Here is an 18,756-nt window from a genome sequence, read left to right as displayed (position 1 = left end):
AATAAAACACAGTGTATCTGATAGTCACACTCAGAGGAGCAGTTGATTTAGTTAGCTCTGCCTTCGTTCCTCCAAAGTAGATACATTTGGAGATTCCGATGTGCCTCAGCTCCTCTCCACTTGTTTCCCAGGAAGCAGCAACTTGTTTGTGTTCAGCAAGCGGCACCGAAGTACCGCAAATATGAGAAAACAGATGCGTTTCTTTTAAGGTTGAAATTTGTGGCGGTGTCATGTCCTGGGATTGTGGATTTAAGTATCTGTTTGCTCTTTCTCCCACCCTTAAGGCAGGAGTTTTATGCAAGCTTCAGGGAAGAGATGACATCGGACGGATTGAGCTGGTCCAGAAGCTGGCGAGAGAAAACCGCCAATTTTTGCAGGCGGATAGAAAACTACCAGAGAAGGCAGAACAAGTAAGACATTTCTTGTTTGGATTTTTTGTTTCTTTCTGGTAGGGGAGGGAGATTTAGGTCACAAAACTGAAATAGCAAAGCTGATGGTCAGAATCCAGGGCACACATTAGTTATGGAGCTGTAGCTGTCCTCCTCTGGCATTTACATTTCTCTGAAGTGCATTCAGTTCAATAATTGTCAACACACTTAAATTATTATGTTGTCATTAACTGTCAGTTACTGTTATTAATATCTGATACACATAGGAAATAGCAGATGATTTCAGGATGTTTTCTACCAAATTGTTGTTAGTGATTATGAAATATTTGGTTTTTAGGGTGCATTTAAACAATGTGTAAGGTATATGAGTGCTTCAGGTACTCTAAATTACCTTAAAATTACTTTGCTGCTGCTATATTTGGATGCAAGTATTGGCTGGAGCTTTTCAGTGTGAACTAAAAAGAATGGTCTGGATAGGGAATTCAGGAGTTCCTTTAAAAAATTTGTGTTCTCAACCAAAAGTGACACTGAAGAAAGCAGCATTCTGTTTAATGCTTCTGAAAGCACTTATTCAGATGTTAATAACTGAATTGAAAATGCACTAAAACTTGACTGCTCTGCTTACAGCACAATGTATCCTAATTTTGTTCTCCTAGTAAAGATTTCTATTCTGATTACATATTCATCTAAAGGTGCCCAGGATAATAACTGCAAGAAACAACAAAAATCCCACCTAGTCCTCATGTGTCTTGCTATTATGTGTATGTAATTTATTCCATTTTCTGCTCACTGGACAGTAGAAAAAAGGCATGTGCTTTAGAAAAGAAATACTTTTCAGCTCATCTGCAAGCTCATTCCTACTGTAAGAGGTAAGGCTGCAGAAAGGAAAAGAAAAAGATGAAATCTTATTTCAGAGCTTCATGCTGTTCTGTTCGGCAGCATATAAAGTCTAGTCTGGTGTAGTTAAATATGTAATTGTATCAGTAGGTGTGCATGAGGGAGGAGGGTAACTAGCCAGGCTCAAATCCCTGAGATTGAATTGTTCCTCAGCTGATCCACTAGCCATGGACATCTGGCAAAATTTCCATATATCTTTAAACTGTATCTGCAAAGCACAATTAAAAGTTTAGGTGCTTAAGTAAAGATTTTAAGCCAGGGAGGGTTTCTATTGTGTTTCAGGATTTGGAAGCAAGATTACAGATGCTGTGGGCATAGGAGAGAGGGGAATGTTGGGACGGATACTTCAAAAATTCAGTGGGTATTTTTTCTTGTTAGTCCAGTCATTGCAAAGGGTGCTGTGGTGTCAGCTGCAGCTCTGTAGCTGAGCAGATTACAGTACAGTTCCAAAAATGGAAAGGAAAGAAGTGCTCAGCTTTTCTTCTCCTTTGAAAAGTATCGTACTTAGTAATTGCTGCTATTTAGGAGATGAGTGACTTCAGTTTAGCAAGAGCTAGAGCAAGTGGCTCATATCCATACTGAGCAATACAACTGTCACTGAGCAGTTACTGCTCTCCGGCAAGGACATGCCTTTAGATGTAGGACGTGGCAGGAAAGAGGAGAGTCACCTGAGAGATGGCAAAAGCACAGGTTGTCCCTCATGTGCCCTTATTTCTGGGTGGGGAGTGCCTTACAGCTAGTGATGGCAGTAACAAGTTGTGGTGTGCTTCTCCCCACCCTGTTCTGCACATTGCTGGTGGTTGGTGGGGGTGTGACATGGATTTTCCCTATGGTCCAGGCAGCCCATAACCAAATGTAAGTGAGAATTGCAGTCACTGGTGCGGGTGTATTTGCTAAGCCCCCAACCAGTCTGTTGGTTTCATTAGGAATAGTCACCAAAGAGGCATTACTGAACATGGTCTGTCGTAGGGTTCTTAGTTTAGCTGACTCAGGTAATTTACTTTCACTGGAAAAAACCCACGCTTTGCTGTGGTGGGGCAGTGGGTCACATACGTTCAGGAAGCTGTGAGCTTCCATCCCTTCCTCTCCCTCCCTTCCTCCCTTGTGGCCTGAGAGCTGCTCTGGCGCATGTGCAGGTGGCAGGATTTGGCAGGCTGGGCAGAGTTCACTGCTCCGGGCAGCCGTTCCCTCTCTTCTCCAAGGAGAAAAGCAGCAGGCTGGGCTGTAGTGAGTATGGCTCAGATGTGGGCTTTCAGACCTTCCCATCTCATCCTGCTGCTACAGAAGTGATGGCAGATTCATTGGCATCGGCTTACTGCCCAGTCCCTTGTGATCACTGTAAATGTTAGAGGAACAACATGTTCAGGGTGTGGTGTCCTTACAAAATTATGTGTAGTATGCCCATCTTTTTTTTTTTTTTTTTTTAAAAAGCATAGCTTACTCTTACATTACTTTCTTAGAAACACAGGGTAATGGGCACTCGATGTAAGCAGTAAAATGGAGTGGCTCTGCGTTCTCCACAGGACCCTCATTTCTCAGCAAGTATCCCTGCACTAAAGCTTTCACCAGCTTTCCCCCCTGAGGAGCTCAAACTGTGCTTTCACGGATATTCTGCCTTCCTCAAAGGGACAGCGTTTTGTCTATAAATGAGATGCTTGAACCCCCTGCCAGGCTTCTCTCCCCGCACTCCCAGAGCCGGCTAGCCGGGCTGGCCTCCTGGCAGCCCATCTCAAAGCAGAAATGCTGCTGGTTTGCAGGGCTGTGTGTTTCAGTCAGCCCCAGGTGGTGTCGCTGGGGCTTTGTAACCCACCTGGAAGTAAAGCTGCTCTTTCCAAGATGGCCGAGGGGGAATTTTTGCCCAAAGAATTCTGGTTTGTTCTCCTCTAGGAATATGCAAAAAAAACCCCAGCTTGAACACAGGCTTAGAATTGTGCATATGTGTAATTCCTCTCTAAGTGTACTGTGTCCCATGCACATAATGGGAAATGAGTTGGGCTCCTCTGGTGCTACCCAATGTGTTTCTAAAGCAGGTCTCTCCAGATTAGTACAACCTCACTCAGTTTTCCAGCATTAACAGCACATACAAATGTAATATGAGTGGGCTTTGCTGATTTTTGTACTTTCCTTTGAAGAAGGAAGAGCTCTCAGCCTAATCGAAGAATTTGGTACCCAATGACCCCAATAACTTTTTTCCTGTGCAGTGAATGAGGTGTGGAGCAGCATGGGGAGCTAGGCTGTGAGGTGTACTGGTGAGCCCTCCTATCATTCAAATAAATAATCACCATCTTCATCTGAGTTTGAGGACAGAACTTAGTGACTCACACAGGAAAGGTAGATGACGTGTGGATGCACAAGAGTCTGGTCCTCCAGAAGTTTTCGGGCAGCTAAAAGTACGTAAAGGTATTCTTCAGGGATAGTTGGAAGTTTGTGGCCCGCAATGGCCAGGTGAAGCATGGATTGGTTCGGGTCGCTGGTTCAGAAGAAGTTGAAATATGATTATTTTTCCTCAGAAGAAGCAGATGGTTTGGAAGAGGGAAAATATGTGGCAGCTGGGTGATTCACTGGAGGAAAGCTTAGTACGAAACTATGGTGGGAGAGAAACAGGATTCCTTCAGTTTGGATGTGTTCTGCAGGGTGTAAAATTGGGGTCTATATATGTGATGATTTTGTACTTGCATACATTTTTACCTCACACTAAGTACCCAGGTCAGAAAGTCCATACTGCTTGTGTTTCAGGTTTCTGGTATGCTATCATTTCTTTTCAGATTTATGATCTCGATAAGAAAGTGTTCTGAAAAAGTCCTATACTTAAATAAGTTTTGTGCTGAAACTCTATTATATGTGAGCTGCTTATTTGTTTTTGGCACTGCAAGCTTGTGATGACCAGGTTAGACAGGTATATTGAAATTGGTGTTCTGTAGCACACAGTGCCAGCTTCCTCCCTAGTGAATATAATGTTTGCAAAGTGCTCTAACTGTAATGGTGCTCACAGACTTGAAAAGGAAACAAAACCTAAATTATAGTGATTTTTTCCCCATTCTTACTTGCTAATGTGTTGGAATAAGGTTCTTAATTAAGGCACTCAACCTACCATATGTGTTAGGTTTCCTAAAACTTCAGTTTTACTAATGAGTAGAAAGTAAATAAGCTTCTAAATAGGCAGATAAGATTCTTCTCTGTGCTATTACATTCCTACAGTGAGATTCAGTGTATTGATAAATAAAATGAAATGGTTGTCTAAAATGCACAGAAATTATTTTAATATCAGATGTGAGCTAGAGTAAAAATAAATATGCAAGCTTGCAGTTCTAATTTTATCATTACATGCAAATCACACTCATAAGTCCAGGGAAATGTAAAACTGGATATTTGTATTTTTATGTTATTTAAACATTTCATTCCCTTAAAACAATTGCTTTGACAGAAAATAGATGAAAAATCTGTATTGAAATATTCAGCTGTAAAATGAGCTTGCGTTTCTGAGAAGTTTGCTTACTGTTAGCATTAATTATAATATAGAAAGCAAGCTCTGTATGTAATTTGGCATAGCTTTTTTTTGCTCAAGCATACAGTTGAGATGCATTTGAGGCATATTTGCACTGAACAGCACTTTTTTGGAACTCTTTTCAAGCAACCACAACTCAATTAAATAATGCCTTTGTAATAGATGTGATACTGTTTGTACAGTGTTTCCAGTTATTATTCCAATGAAGCGTTGCACTCATTAAGAAAATCATGTCTGTTTATAGTGTCATTGTCTTAGCAAAATCATGAAAGTGCTTTCCACCTCAGCAACATGGGGAAAATATTCTTTAGCTTATAGTACTGTTTTCGTAGTCAGATCAACTGAATAAGCTTTCTACAAATTGACACTAATGTGCATAGGAAATTTGAGATTCTCTCGTGTTCATTAGAGAACTAAAGAATATGAATTTCTTTATTCAATAATATAAATTATATTCTAGGCTGGGGCTCTTCCAGTACTTTTGTGCATCAATGGGGAAGGGAATGTTTCCTGAATACACATTGTAATCCCTTTGCAGATTGATGTACATATTAATTAGAGTTATGTACTGTTTAAAAGTATGTAAGTACATACAGCTTGAATGTATTGATTCTGTGGTTTAGCCAGTTCAAGATGAAAGAGATATATTATAGTGGAGCAGGTATGTTTTCAGAAGGACAACAGATAGTGCAGAACAGTTTTGTTAATTTAGTGGGTACTAACTTTTGTAATCAGCAGTCTCATTAAGAAGACAGATGATTTGCTCATTGAAGCAGGTTAGTGGTTGGGCTGAAGCTGTTAAAAGGCTTACAAAAGATGATTAACGACTCAGAGCCTCCGGTTGTATAGATTACTCACAACCAAGGAATTTCTTGAGGAAATTCCAGCCATGACACATCAAGGTTATTTTAGGGTGCACCTACCTGTCTAGCTGGACGCCTGCAAGGAGACAAGAATGAATGTCAGGACGTGTCCAGAGCTGCAGTTTTTGTTAGCTTGACAAAGCTGTGGCCTTGCACCGAGGTACTGTTGAATTGATGGTCAGTAATCAGGGCTCCAATGGAAAAACATTCTTTAAAACTATGACATTGAATGACATATGAATGCAGTCAGTGACTGAAATCTGTGCTTTACTTTTTAAAAAAGGTGTCGCTGCTTTTGTTGGATCTGCTCTGGCTGGGATAGATCTATTGGTAGCTTGAGTACAGTTTTACTGCTTTGGGCTTTTGGAGGCTATTCTGCATCTCCTGCAGAACTGTGGATCAAGTGGACATAACTACAGCACAGTAAAAGTTTTTGCACAAACTTTTGTGGCTTGAATAGCTATGAGGTGGTATAAATGTCTGAAGTCACTGAAACAGAATGGAGCACAGGAGCATCAGCACAGGAGTTGGTTATTTCCCTTCATACCTCTTAGATCCGCCAGCATTAGCAGAGAGAGCTGTACCAGGGTAAGATGATAGTTTGTAATTTTGACTTAGTCTTCAACTGCAAGGCAAGAAAAAAATGAGTCTATCAATAAAGTTGTCAGTTTATAGCTCTGTGTTGAGTAAGTAATTAAGAGGTAGGTACATGCTTGCTGTGGAGGTAACCTGAAGTTCAAGTCTCTGGTCTGAATCAGGAGGAACAGAGACTTGAATCTAGTTCTGTCATGTTCTGAAGAGAGTGTCCTAATCCAGACAGTTGATCTTTCATCTGCTGGAATGAATTCATAGCCCCAGGTGATCAGCTGTTCTTCATAAGCCAGCCTCTTTATCTTCTGAGAAGTAAAGACTTCTGCAGGTCCTAGGATATTTTTTTTCAGTGCAGAACAGGCACAGGCATCTTCTTGAAACAGAAGAAGTTTGCCAGAGATGAGGATCCTCCTGCTCAGACGTAGGACTGGGATCCTTTGGTTGCTAGGAAAGGCTTTATTTCCGTCTCTTGCAACCCTTTTGTTAAAATAGTAAGAGAAGTATTTTTATTTACTATATACTTTTAAGAGGACTTACTATTCCTTTTGTTGAGCCTTTAACGTGGCCAAAGTTTTGGAGGAGAATACCCTCTTGCCAAGGAGTGCAAAATAGCAGTGAGATGATGTGGTCCTTTTTCCTGTAAAACATAAAGCATTTGACAAGAGTCATGCTTGTGCTCACATGATGTGTTGTAAGCACAGTATAGGAATAGGTTGAATGGAATGCTCACTCTTTTCCTTTAAGTCAAGTTACATATTCCCGTAATACCTTCTTTCCTCCAGATGCTCCGCCTAGTGTTTAAAAGAAAAGAAAGCCTAATTTGCTCCTCTTTGATTTATTCTGTAACATTAAACTACTTTGTATAGAAGGAAATTCCACATACACGTTTTGCATGCTGGGCTTTCTTCGGTGTGGAACGGTGACTCATTCTTGTATGGGACAATACCATAGCTACTGGGCTGAAAGGGGTAAAAAAGGATATGTGGTATTTAGCAACCAAAAATCTGGGAGCCAGAACACTGAATTATTATTTTTGACTCCATCGGTTATTTAATATGTAACCTTCTTCAAATCATGTCACTTCTCTGCCCCTTTGTTTACCCAGATATAAAATGGGGTCTTAAACATGTAGGACCTTGAAGGGGTGCTATAAAACCTGCAGTGGTTAATGAATGTTGGTGGATTGCTCTGAGATCCTTGAGAGGTGGTTTGGGGATCGCAGTAAGCTGGAACTGGGTTGGACTTTGAACTGCTGAGGGCCAGGGGATATTTTTTAAAAACCTGAGCGTAGCTTTGTCAATGCCAAGCAGTTGCAGTCACTTCACAGTCTCTGGCTTCTCGGGCATCATTTTTGCAGCTGTGCCATCGGCAGCATCCCGGCCCCAACTGCTTGTCCCCATCCCTGTGCTGGTATTCCCTGTGCCATGCTGCTTTGTGAAGACACACAGGGAATAGTCCAACCAAAAAAGAAACTGAATACACCTTTCTTGTGGAGTTATTTTCCGACTGGATGGGTTTCCCTTGTGGTATGGGGATGTGGGTATGGGATGGGAACAAGACGTGCGATTCTGCAGCTGACAGTGAAACACACAACTTTCCTCCTTTATTCCCCAAAGCCTTGTGATTTACCAAATCCAGAAACTGAACTGGTTGTGATTTACCAAATCCAGAAACTGAACTGGATCAAATTAAACGTCCTTGCATTTTTTTGGTTGGCATAATTTTAATCTAGATCCTGTGTTTCACCATGTGGCTTCATGAAGGCTTGCATGCACAAAGAAGGGGGTGAATGACGAGTAGGGGTCAGCATCCAGGAGCAGGGAGAGGGCAGGAGTGCTGTTTTCTGTGAGCAGTGGGACTACTCAGTTCCTGGTAGCACTAACACTGAAAACATGGTTCCATGGTTCTGCCTGCTGCTCTGTGTATCAATGTGGAAAAGCAAAGAAACTTTCATAAAACTTTCTTCTGCAGGTTGTCATTGTCCTCTGCTTCTGTGTTTCTCTCCAGATTCTGAACCACTTACCTGCTTATGTTTCTAGGCTGTCCAAAGGCTTACGTAAAATTAATCTATCTTTTTCTCCCTCTAGAAAACTAGAATTTACCAGTTTATGAATTCAAAGCACCTGCTCCAGTGTTTTCCAGCTTTAAATTTACTGTTCTGTCCCTCTCTTTGTATGATCAATACATTCGATGATGTTCTGAATGTTTTTTTCTCCATTTTTCTGATTTATGACGTCGATAAACTCCCAGTTATGCTGATAATACAGTGGATGTATCCTGCCATCTACTTCTATGCTTGTCCTGGGAACGCTGAATAACAAAAGTGCCTGGCTCTCTCAGTCAAGTTAGGGAATTTGTTATCTAAATTCAGTAAGATTAAAAAGAGAAGTTGATAATGCTTTGAATAGGTACCATGCAAACTTAAGTCAGAAATTGCAAGCAGTTTCTGAAATTCAGGAGAAGTAATTTTGTCTTTCACCTTTCAGTGGTGCAGATCTCAGTCATTCATTATTTTACTACACTTTTCTCTTGGAATTGAAACCAATCAAGGACACCTGGCTTTGGCTCACAGTGTGGACCTGGCTGAGAGGAAACAGCCAAGATAACTGAAAAACTGTTGATAAGCCAGAAGCTGATGGCTGTCCACCACATCATCCTGTTTGGAAGCTGTCTGACATTTGGTGGCCTGCCCAGAGATCAGAGTCATGTAAAAAGGATTCAGTGCTTCACATGTCTCTTTTTTTTCTTTTTTTTTTTTTCCTCCTATCCTCCCAAATAAGTTCTGGAAGGATCTTCAGTTTCATTGAAGTGGAGATTTGGGCCAGTAACACAGAAGATACATGGCTAGTGTCATTAAACAGGTGAACACGTTTCTACATATCAATCTTTGTCCTGCTTGGAGTAGAAACTCTACCAGAGCCAATTCTGTAGTAAGATCTGCACTCTATGCTAAGGTCAGTGTGGTTCCAGTGGCAGGATGCTCTGGAGTCAGTAAGGCCTGCTTTGATTTCAGGTGCTGCTGTGCTGGCACCACAACCATCCCCAACTGCCAGAGCAACCTAGCTTTCTTCAGACATCTGACAGCCTGTGTCAGGACCTCACTGAAATAAATGTCAGCAGCATTTGTCGACATTTGTTCCTGCAGACAGGCTCTGGAGACCACCTGGAGCATGCTGGTGTGAAGACTCAGCCCTTCCCTTTCCTTCAGCTTCCGCCCCTGTACCAGAGTCAGGCTATTTGCACTGAGGGCTTTTTGGAAAAGGGGCACCTGCAAAGTGTCTATCTCTGCCTACATTGCTGAAGCCTCCTCCACAGTAAGAAAGGAAGGACAAGTTGACCTTGTATTTTTTTGCAGGCTTCTCTTTTTACAGGATTTATTTATTTAATCATGAGACATCCCTTAAATGTACAAATGTCCTTTTGCTATGGCCATTCTGTCACTCACTGTGCCTGCATTATAAAGCTTAATTCAGCTCCTGCTGATGTTAAAAGGTATTTTTTGGTGAGAACAGGGTATAGCCCTTAGGGTCTAATGCTTTAGTTGTGTTATAGCCTTGGAAGGTGGTGGCATTTTGCAAGATGTGCTTGACACACAGTCACCTGTGGAGAATGCTGATTTGGTGGCAGTTAATACACCACTTGCATTCATTTTTTCTGGTTCTATGTGACAGCTCAAAGAGCAAAGGAATGAAAACCCAGGCGATTAGTGATATTTTTGCTGACTGTCTTCCTCTAAATCAAAGCAGGTATTCCCCTCTCCTTCCTCGACTAGTGTTCCTACCACTGTGTGCACCGCCTCCTATATTCTAATTCACAGCACGTGAAAATGAGGTCTCAAGTGGATATGCATGGATTTCATTTTAACTACCCAGTGAAAAGTTTTAATTAGATGTTTCACATAGAAACATGAAACAGGGTTTGAAATTAGCAATGACCTTGCGGCCTTCCTTGAATATATTTTCTGATACCATGTGGCAGGCAGTGCCCAGCTTTTTTTGTCACTGGCTGGAACGTGCACATCCGAGCGGGGAATGCTCTGACGTGTGGGAGCAGCAGCAGTTGCTGGGTGCAGGAAAAAGTACTTTAGCCTCATTTGGTGACCTGGAAAATAATAGAATGACCTAACTCAGGAAGAGCATGAATAGCAGCTGGTATTTCCTTTAACAGCTTGCTGGAGATCAAACCTTAGAAAGATTTCCAAGCTCTGAACTCGGATAAGCCCTGAACAGGGGGTGATGCTGAACTACACAGCCCTGTTTGATCAAGGGAAAGGCATACAGCTCACATCTCTTGTTGGCTGTGCTGTGCATCAGCTCTGTCCCCTGCCAGCCTGGCTGACACTGTTGTGTCACCTGGAGTGACTGGACTGAGAGCAGCATCCCTTAATTTGTCTCCATTTTCTCTGGGAGGTGAGGGGAGCAGACCTGTGTGTGCTCTATCAAGAGCAGCGTTTCTACTTAGATCAGTCCTGGGCGGAACAAAGGAGAACCTGCTCTTTTGGTAGAGTAGGAGACGAACACAGAATGAGTATATGCATCACCTTTTTGGTTTGGTTGCAATATCACAGTGTCTCCTCCCTTTTTAGAGGCACTAATATTTATCACATGAATACAGTATCAGTTTAGGCCTTTTTGCCAAGTACTTTTGATATTTCGTGTAGGGGATTATTCACCACAGGAACCTTTAAAACATGTATGTGGATACAACTACAGCAGTTACATTGATTTAGTGTTTGCAAAATATGCTGTTTGGCTGTATTTAGCAGGTTAATAGACAGAATTGATGTGGTCAGGGTCAGGACAGAAGACACTAATCAGAGCTCGCTGGAGTGAAGAGGCCAGAATTTCAGTTCTCACATGCAAAGCCTGGCTGTTCAGGTTTCAAGCTAAAAACCAGACATATTCAGGCCTGGATTTCCTTGTGTGGAAATCCAGCCTTCCATGGCTGGAAAGTGTACCAACACTCTGGCTTTGTCTCCTCATGTGTGAACCCTGAATCTTTTCAGTGGAATTAACACATTGATTTAGTCTGTCTAATCTATCAGTCTGTACACAGTATCTATAGCGAGCTAATCATTGGGCTATATTGATTTCGTTTTGCTTTCCTAGATTTGATGAGCTTGTGTAAAAGAAGCATATGGCTTCTAAACAAAACTTCCTTCGTAGTGAGTTATTTACTCCTATTCTCTGTAGAGGCAGAAGTAGTAAGTTAAGCCTGGGTGGAGGATTGTCCTACCTGCTTTATCACTGGCATCGCAAGATTTTCCAGATGAGTTTGAGCAGTGCCCAGTGCCCCACTGGGAACCCATCAAATCCTGCACATTGCAGGTGATGGCATCCTGCATGTGGAGCCTTTCTCAGGATTTCACAAAGGGTATGGTAGAATCCTCTTCCACCAAGAAACGTGGAGTGCTTGTGGTCCCCCAGTTCTCTTTCTGTAGAGATATGTGCCTATGTATGCATATGCTGTACATATTTATTCATTAAACAGACTGCAAACAATTGCTAAAAGCAAAGCTGATTGCTTACAAGGACTACTTATGGAATCTTTTTTCACATTGTAGAAAAAACTAGTCATTTACACACAGTCTCAGTTGGTAACATAAAGAAGCTGCTTTCTCCTGGTGACCCATCTGTTCTGACACTCCTTTCCTCCTCCTCTCTTCAGATTGCATCTGATTTTCATCTGGCAGTTTCTGAAAAGTTTCAATCTCCTTTTCAGTTCTTCAGATCAAAACCTGAATCTCAGGCACCACATTTGAGACTTGTACAAATTTCTGTGCCCCTACCTCAGGGACATCAGGGCTGTAAATGTCACCTTTCCCCTGCTCTCCATCCAGTGCCTGCTGATGGAAAGAGTGATAGATGCAGGCTGTCTCTTCACTGGGTTATCCTGCAGATAACTCTTTGTAGGTACACGTTACCATAGCTGCCTCCCTGAAGAGGAAGGGTGGGTGGTGAAGTTGGGGTGTCAGATGGGGACTTGGGAGCTCCCTGTCCTGCGCAGGCTTCCTCCGAGACCTTGGTCTAGTGACCGAATATCTCTGTGTCTCAGATCCTCCTTAATACATGGAAGTGCTGCTTCCCTGCTTTCAGGAGCATTGTGAACACAGGTGCTCAGGATGCTCTCCCACATTGATGTGGTGCTTGAGTAGTTAGGGTGCACTGGCTGGTTGAAGGATACTATGGATCGGTTGAAGCAGCTTCCATTTTAAAGTCTGAACAGATTGCTTCAGGTGACAGGTTTTTAATGTGGCCTTCATTTCAGGAGACCCCCTAAAAATCTGCCTCTCCAATTTCATTTTAGACATTTCCTTGTAGGAACCTACGCAGGAACTGAAGGAACATGCTCCAATTTTACAACAGAGCTGCGGGTGTCTGTGCTAATTTGTGTGGGATCCACAGCCATCCGTAGAACAGAGTTGCTCTCTTCTTGCACTGGGTGGCCGTATTCTCCCTGTAATTCATCTGTTCTCACTCTCCCACCCTCAGCTGTTACACAGACACACTTATGTATACGTACAGATATGACTATTTCTTCCCTGGTGCAAAACTTAGTTTTGTACTCTGCAGGGAAAAAGACTACAATTCCACTACAACATTTTCCTTTTCAGCTGCTCTAGCAATGCACTTAAACTCTGTCTAATATTTACTGGTTAATCAATTGACACATACTGTTTTCACTGCAGTGATATGTAAATAGTAAATATTTGTATTAGACAAAAGCTATACAGTAAATCATGCATATACCTATTCTTTTAAAACGTTATTAGTTTTTAATTTGTGTGATGTTCAATATGTATTAAGGATCTCCTAAGAATAGAAACAGTAAAAAAAGTAGCAATTTACTCATTTAATTATGGTAGAAATTCATATCTTACCTGCTACAAGAAGAAGTAAAGGTTTAGTGTTCCAGGAGAAATATCAAGCTGTAAAAGCTGCTTGACCATTGTAATATGAAAATTAACTATAATCTTGTAGGCATTTGCAATTTCCCTTGTAATTCATTAACGCTGCGTTTTCCGGTATTCCAGTGCTCTCATGTACGGAAAAGATCTGCATCAAATGGTTGGGAGCCCAGCCTGCTTGAAAAAAATCCTATTGATTAAAATCTAATAATACTTCCCATTCTGACGATTCTTCATTTGGGCAATTTTGCTAATGCAGCACAACATGTAATATCAGAATGCCTGTGTCACTTTTGCTTTTATAACAAATAATTTGTTCCAGTCCTTTTTACCTTTTTTTCCCTTCTGATTTGCCATGCTCCCGTTAAGTGCTTGCTACAGCAAAACCTTCTCGCTTTCCTACCTTAGACAACATATTTAATGAACTTTATCTGTATTGCACTGTTAAGGGCAAGAAGCTAGCTCTAAACAGACTAGGGCTTTTACGAAAATGAAAGCCCTGAAGAGTTGCTTCATCATGGGAAATCACCGCCAAATGTCATGTGAGCTCTTGCTTTCCTGGCACACACAATGTAGAGAAACATTTTCATTTTTAGCATCTTGACATTCAGCTTTTTGACATCTATTGCTTTACCACATTAAAATGCATTGTTATGAATTTGCTTATATTGAAATAACAATTGAGATAATATAGAGATATAGATAATTAGAGGCTTAGATCATGCTGTACAGAAACATCTTAGATCAAATAAAAAACTGCATTTTATTTTTAGCATAGTCTAATTTTTAATAAGCTAAAGCTTAAAATCTGATGAATTGGCAATGATTTTGTGATTTGATATTCAGACGGAATGCATCCTGAATACCAAATGAATGAAAGTTACTGTGGACTATCATTGCTGCATTTTTTATTTTGACCTTGAAATCCGGGTTAATTTAGTATTTTCCACATTGCTAACCTTGAAACACAGTAACTGGAAAAACAGTGCTGAAGGTTAACACTTCAGTTATCATGGGGGAACAGCTTGAAGTTTAAGGGGGTGGAGGAGAATTGTCTTCAAGATCTTCAGATAGCCTGAAAGTTCTGGTGACTACAGCACTTTAAATTATCATTATCCTAAAAATGTGCTTCTGTGCCAGTGAAGCCTCACATAGCTAAAAGGAATGGTGATTGGGGAATGGGGTTTAAGTAATGTCAGGAGAAAGGGGATGCCTGAGAAGCTGCTAATCAAATCTTCTGTTGCTGTGCAAACATATCCTCCTGCATCGTGGATGTGTCTCCTCACAAAATATCCTCTGGCACATTTGGTAGGTCAGGTGAGTCGCTATGTGTAAAGGTTATACCTCTTACAGCAAATAAATGCTTATAAGCTTAAGGTTTTGTCTCTTTCTTTGCTAGTTGTTAACAGGCAGCCACTGCACCAGTACAAACTAAGGGTAGATGAAGAAACACAGAGAGCATTTCCTCTGGAATACATAGAGGTATAAGACAGAGACAACAGGGGGGGTTTGTCTTACTGAGTGGGTAGTTACACTGTTAACTGCACATTCATTACTTAAACTGGAAAAAAAATCCTAGCAGAGATCTTCAGGAACATTAGATTGTGATCACTTGCATTTTAATGGAGCAGAGGAAAAATGTGAGCCACTTCTGCTTAGGATCATCTGAAAATATCATTCATTTTATTAAAAATCTAACAGAAACCTAATATTTTAGATACCTAGGATTTTAAAGACTTTGTCTTTTTTTCCCCCAGTCAAATAATTGTGGTCACTGTGTTTCTGATTGCAGTCTCCTAATCCTCCAATATCTGTGTTAAAATTCAAGGCATCCATAAGGCACAAGTCCTCCTGACCTAGTGCTGTAGTTATGACGATGCATAAAATAAATCATTGCAATTACTGAGGCAGTCTCAAGCACTTAGTAACTCAGGCGATTGCTTCTTGAAACATGACTGAACTGAAGAAAGGATCATTAGTTATTTCCCTGGAGTACTTGGATATTGTAACCCTCTCCACAGGGTTCTATTAGGGAGTTAAGACCTGGCCATTTGTTCACACATCTCATTTTATCTTTCCTTTACTCAAATGCTCTGTGACAGCTGATGAATACCAGAGCGTGCCTCTTCTTCACCCACGGCATCTCCTTGCCTGTCAAAGTTCAGGTCAAATAGCAAATGACCAACCGGGTGGGAAGGAAGAGCCCAGCAATGACAAAGTAAACAGATTTAAGAAGTCATTACGGGAAGGACTTATGAGACAGGCTGACTTTCTGAGACATCTGACATATAAATAATTTCCTGAATAAGGAGGAATAAACTGGTTATATGAGATCTCAAGCTTATACACAAAGAGTATAAACCTGTATAAAGCTATATAAATTGTATAAAGCTATGAAGGTCAGGGAGGAATCGAAGCCAGAAATGGGGGAAGGCAGGTCAGGATCAGAGATACACAAGAGTTTAGGTTTTTCTTGGGTGACATCACAGATGTTGGCAGGGTCTGAGTGGTCTGTGCTATGCTGTCTAATGGTAATGGGATGTGTTGAGAGGAAGAGAATGGGACCAGGAGAAGATACAAACCAGTGGACATTGGCATCCCCAAGTGGAGCCCTTGCTGGCTGAAGAAACCACTGTGTATACAGTGTGGTATTGCAGTGTTTCTCTCTATCTCTTTGTATAGGTAACATTGCTTCAGGTTGCTCAGGAGGTCAAGAAGGATGAGATATTTTGAGAGAGGAGAAAGGGAGATTACTTAAACTGGTGTTGATGCTGCTCCAGGTGGTGAATGAAAAGGATGGGGAAGGGAGCCTTGTGTGGGCATGATAGTGGCTGGAGAAGAAGAGCTAGAGAAGGGCAGCAGGGAAGTGCAGTCAAAGCCCAGCAACTGATGGGTGTTTGATGATTTATGGATGGGACTGGCAATAGAGCAACATGATTTGAGGGGGTTGTTGTGGAGAGAGTTGTCTTCATTAAGAGCAGGGAGGAGGGGAGGCCCTCTCGAGGAGAGGTTGTATGTTAGCTGCTGATAATATCTGAGCCCGGCAAGACATGCAGCAGCGTGGTTTGGGGCTGATTCAAGGGTAGATCAGATGTCCTTGTTCTGGGGGCGGCAACATCCATCAGAAGGGTGTGGCAGATGGCTGGAGGCAGCAACAGCTCCAGCTGCCTCAGCGTGATGTGCTGCTGCACGTCTGGCAGCTCTTCATGCTGTCAGGAAGACTTTTTTTCTAGTGCGGTTGTGAATGGTCTTCTGATGCCAAGGTACAAAGTGAGTTTGAGAGCTACGCTCTGTCATTTGTAAGGTTTCATGGTCTTGATTGAAGAAATTCCTAGCAAAACATTCAATGTTTAATCTGTTTTTCAATATTTGTTCCTATTCTAATGATAGATCTGTTAGATTACCTCATGCAAAAATGACAGTTTGGATTACTTCTATCAACTTTTTGTAGAAGAGAGTGAAATTGTGCATGTTCCTCCACAAAGGAACCATTCTGTGTGGAGGAGGACATACAAGCGCATGGATGAGTGTTTACTCAAGACGCCTTGCATCTCATTGCAGATACCATGTGATTTACCAGTTGCCATGGTAATGATGCATTTTTCATTCTATAACTTGAATAAATGTTGAGATTGTCCTTGGTATAACTACCTTACCTGCCTCCTAAAGTTGGGCATGATTGTATTATCTAAAGAAAGCACAGATGGAACTCCCAATGTTCATACTTGAATAAAATTTTAGAGCATGTAGCTAGTTAAGAAACAGGTACATGATTCCACCTGGAACAAAATAAAAGTAACTTAATATGTGAGTATTTAAAATCATAAAATGGGAGGAACATAAAATGTTACTTCATAATGTGGTGACTGACATTGTAAATTTTTCTGTAATTTTTAGTGTTTCTGACACTTTGGGTTTCTTCAGTAGATGAAAATTTAATTAAATTTATGATTTTACAGTATTATTCCTACACCGTCATGCAAGAAAGCACTTTTCTTCTTTTCCATGTTGTAATCGTGCAATAAAATTTCTTTATTTTTTGTGTGCTATAACCTCCACTTTTGAATGAATTGCTGACAACAGCTGGTTAATTGTTAACCTGCTCTTTCTTACCTCCCTTCTTCTTTTCTTTTTAACTTTTGCTAAATGTGGACAACAAACCTTGTACCAAAGCAAAAAGAAAAAGGAACCTTTAATTTGCTTCTGTGTATGTGACATTAGAAAAAAGTATCCTGTACAGAAGCAGCCTGATTTTTCTTATTTCTATAGTAGACTACTCATTGACATCAATAAGTATTTTATCCTACATAATAAATGCAAAATCAAATCACATTTCCTGCTATTAGGTGGAAGGAGTGAGTTTTATTTTTCCTTCTAACTCCTTTTTCCTTTCTTTTTTGTCAGCCTTATTGCACGCTCTATGTATTGCTGTCTACTTATGATATGTTATCAAGTCTGTAAGTGATTAGTTGGTTAGCTATTTTTGAATGATTTAGATGCATGAATGAATTAGCAAGAAAAGAACCATTAAAAAGCATTAGTAAAAAGGCTGATCATTTCAGGATGTTTTGGAGGGAGTTAAAACCATCACCCAAACCCAAGAAAACTGTAGTCATATAGTGATTCATGCTTTTGTCAAAATAAATCACCTCATTATATTTAACTTAGTTGAAAACAACCACCAAAACACAGGATGTAAACTCTACTTTGTGACGTCTACTGTTGCACTAGAAGTTAAATCAACTGGCTTTATTTTAAACAGTAGCTTTGTATTTTTTTTTTTTTTTACTCCTTTACTCAGTGTTCTTTTACATGTGCTGTTTGAAGACCATGTTAAATGTCAGTGTGTTTGAGAGAGTTTGATTCTGGAGTTCCTGAGAATGGGCTTGAGCTTTATATAGTATTCCTGGTTTTAAAGTTTATCTTAAGCCTTTTGTGAGGCTAGAACCAGCTCCTGGCCTTTGTTGAGTACTCTCTCGTGAAAAATCAGCTGCATCCTTCTGTGAGCATAAGGCTTCAACAAAAAGGTATATGCTTTACAGTGATAAATGTAATGAGCAGCACCTCAGTTTAATAGACAAATTTTAATATTCCTAGTTTGGAGTCCTGGTTTATAATGTAGATACTGTATATATTTTATTTTATTTTATTTTATTTTATTTTATTTTATTTTATTTTATTTTATTTTATTTTATTTTAATTAGAGTAATGGCATTGGCAGTATTGAGAGGTGCTATGGACATAAGGCAAGAGGCAAAGGTTTCTCTGGTAGAGAGTAAGTCGATAAGTCAGTTTTTTAAAATAGTATTTTACTTCACACCAAGTATAAATTGGAGTGAAAGGCTAAGAAAGGGATCAGCAGTCTTGTCTGTTTGACTTAGAAGTTGTGTGTGTCCAGCACTGGTAATTAGAGCATTATAAGGCTGACAGTGTCATATATTTACTGCTATCTCTTTTTCATTCCTTCAGGAGACCTTATTTATCACTACGTCCCTTATAAAGGCTGTAAGGCTTTTGTACATGTGTCCTTACCAAACTGAATATTAGTCTACATTAATAAATTAAATCCGCTAATGTTAGTGAGCTATCTTCTGCAGTTTTCAT

The 18,756-nt window shown here is 40.6% G+C and overlaps 1 protein-coding gene and 1 long non-coding RNA gene across 4 annotated transcripts in view; one reads left to right on the top strand and one right to left on the bottom strand.

The window, feature by feature from the left end:
- RAPGEF5 (Rap guanine nucleotide exchange factor 5) overlaps positions 1–18,756 on the top strand; it is a 164,788-nt gene that overhangs the window by 70,809 nt on the left and 75,223 nt on the right. For all 3 annotated transcript variants that reach the window (XM_074837131.1, XM_074837147.1, XM_074837140.1), the window contains exon 9: positions 285–410. In XM_074837131.1, the coding sequence (XP_074693232.1) occupies positions 285–410 (126 nt within the window). The remainder of the gene's footprint in view (positions 1–284; positions 411–18,756) is intronic.
- Positions 316–17,101, bottom strand: LOC141928647 (uncharacterized). Its single transcript, XR_012624819.1, has 4 exons — positions 16,809–17,101; positions 13,126–13,326; positions 5,715–6,722; positions 316–389 (listed from the first exon to the last, which is right to left on the bottom strand). It is a non-coding gene; the product is annotated as an uncharacterized LOC141928647 (long non-coding RNA).

This window comes from Strix aluco, chromosome 1 (genome assembly GCF_031877795.1).
Source record: "Strix aluco isolate bStrAlu1 chromosome 1, bStrAlu1.hap1, whole genome shotgun sequence".
In the NCBI taxonomy this organism is placed as follows: Eukaryota; Metazoa; Chordata; class Aves; order Strigiformes; family Strigidae; genus Strix; species Strix aluco.
The sequence above is the reverse complement of the archived record's forward strand: the minus strand, read 5'-3'. Positions and strand labels throughout refer to the sequence as shown.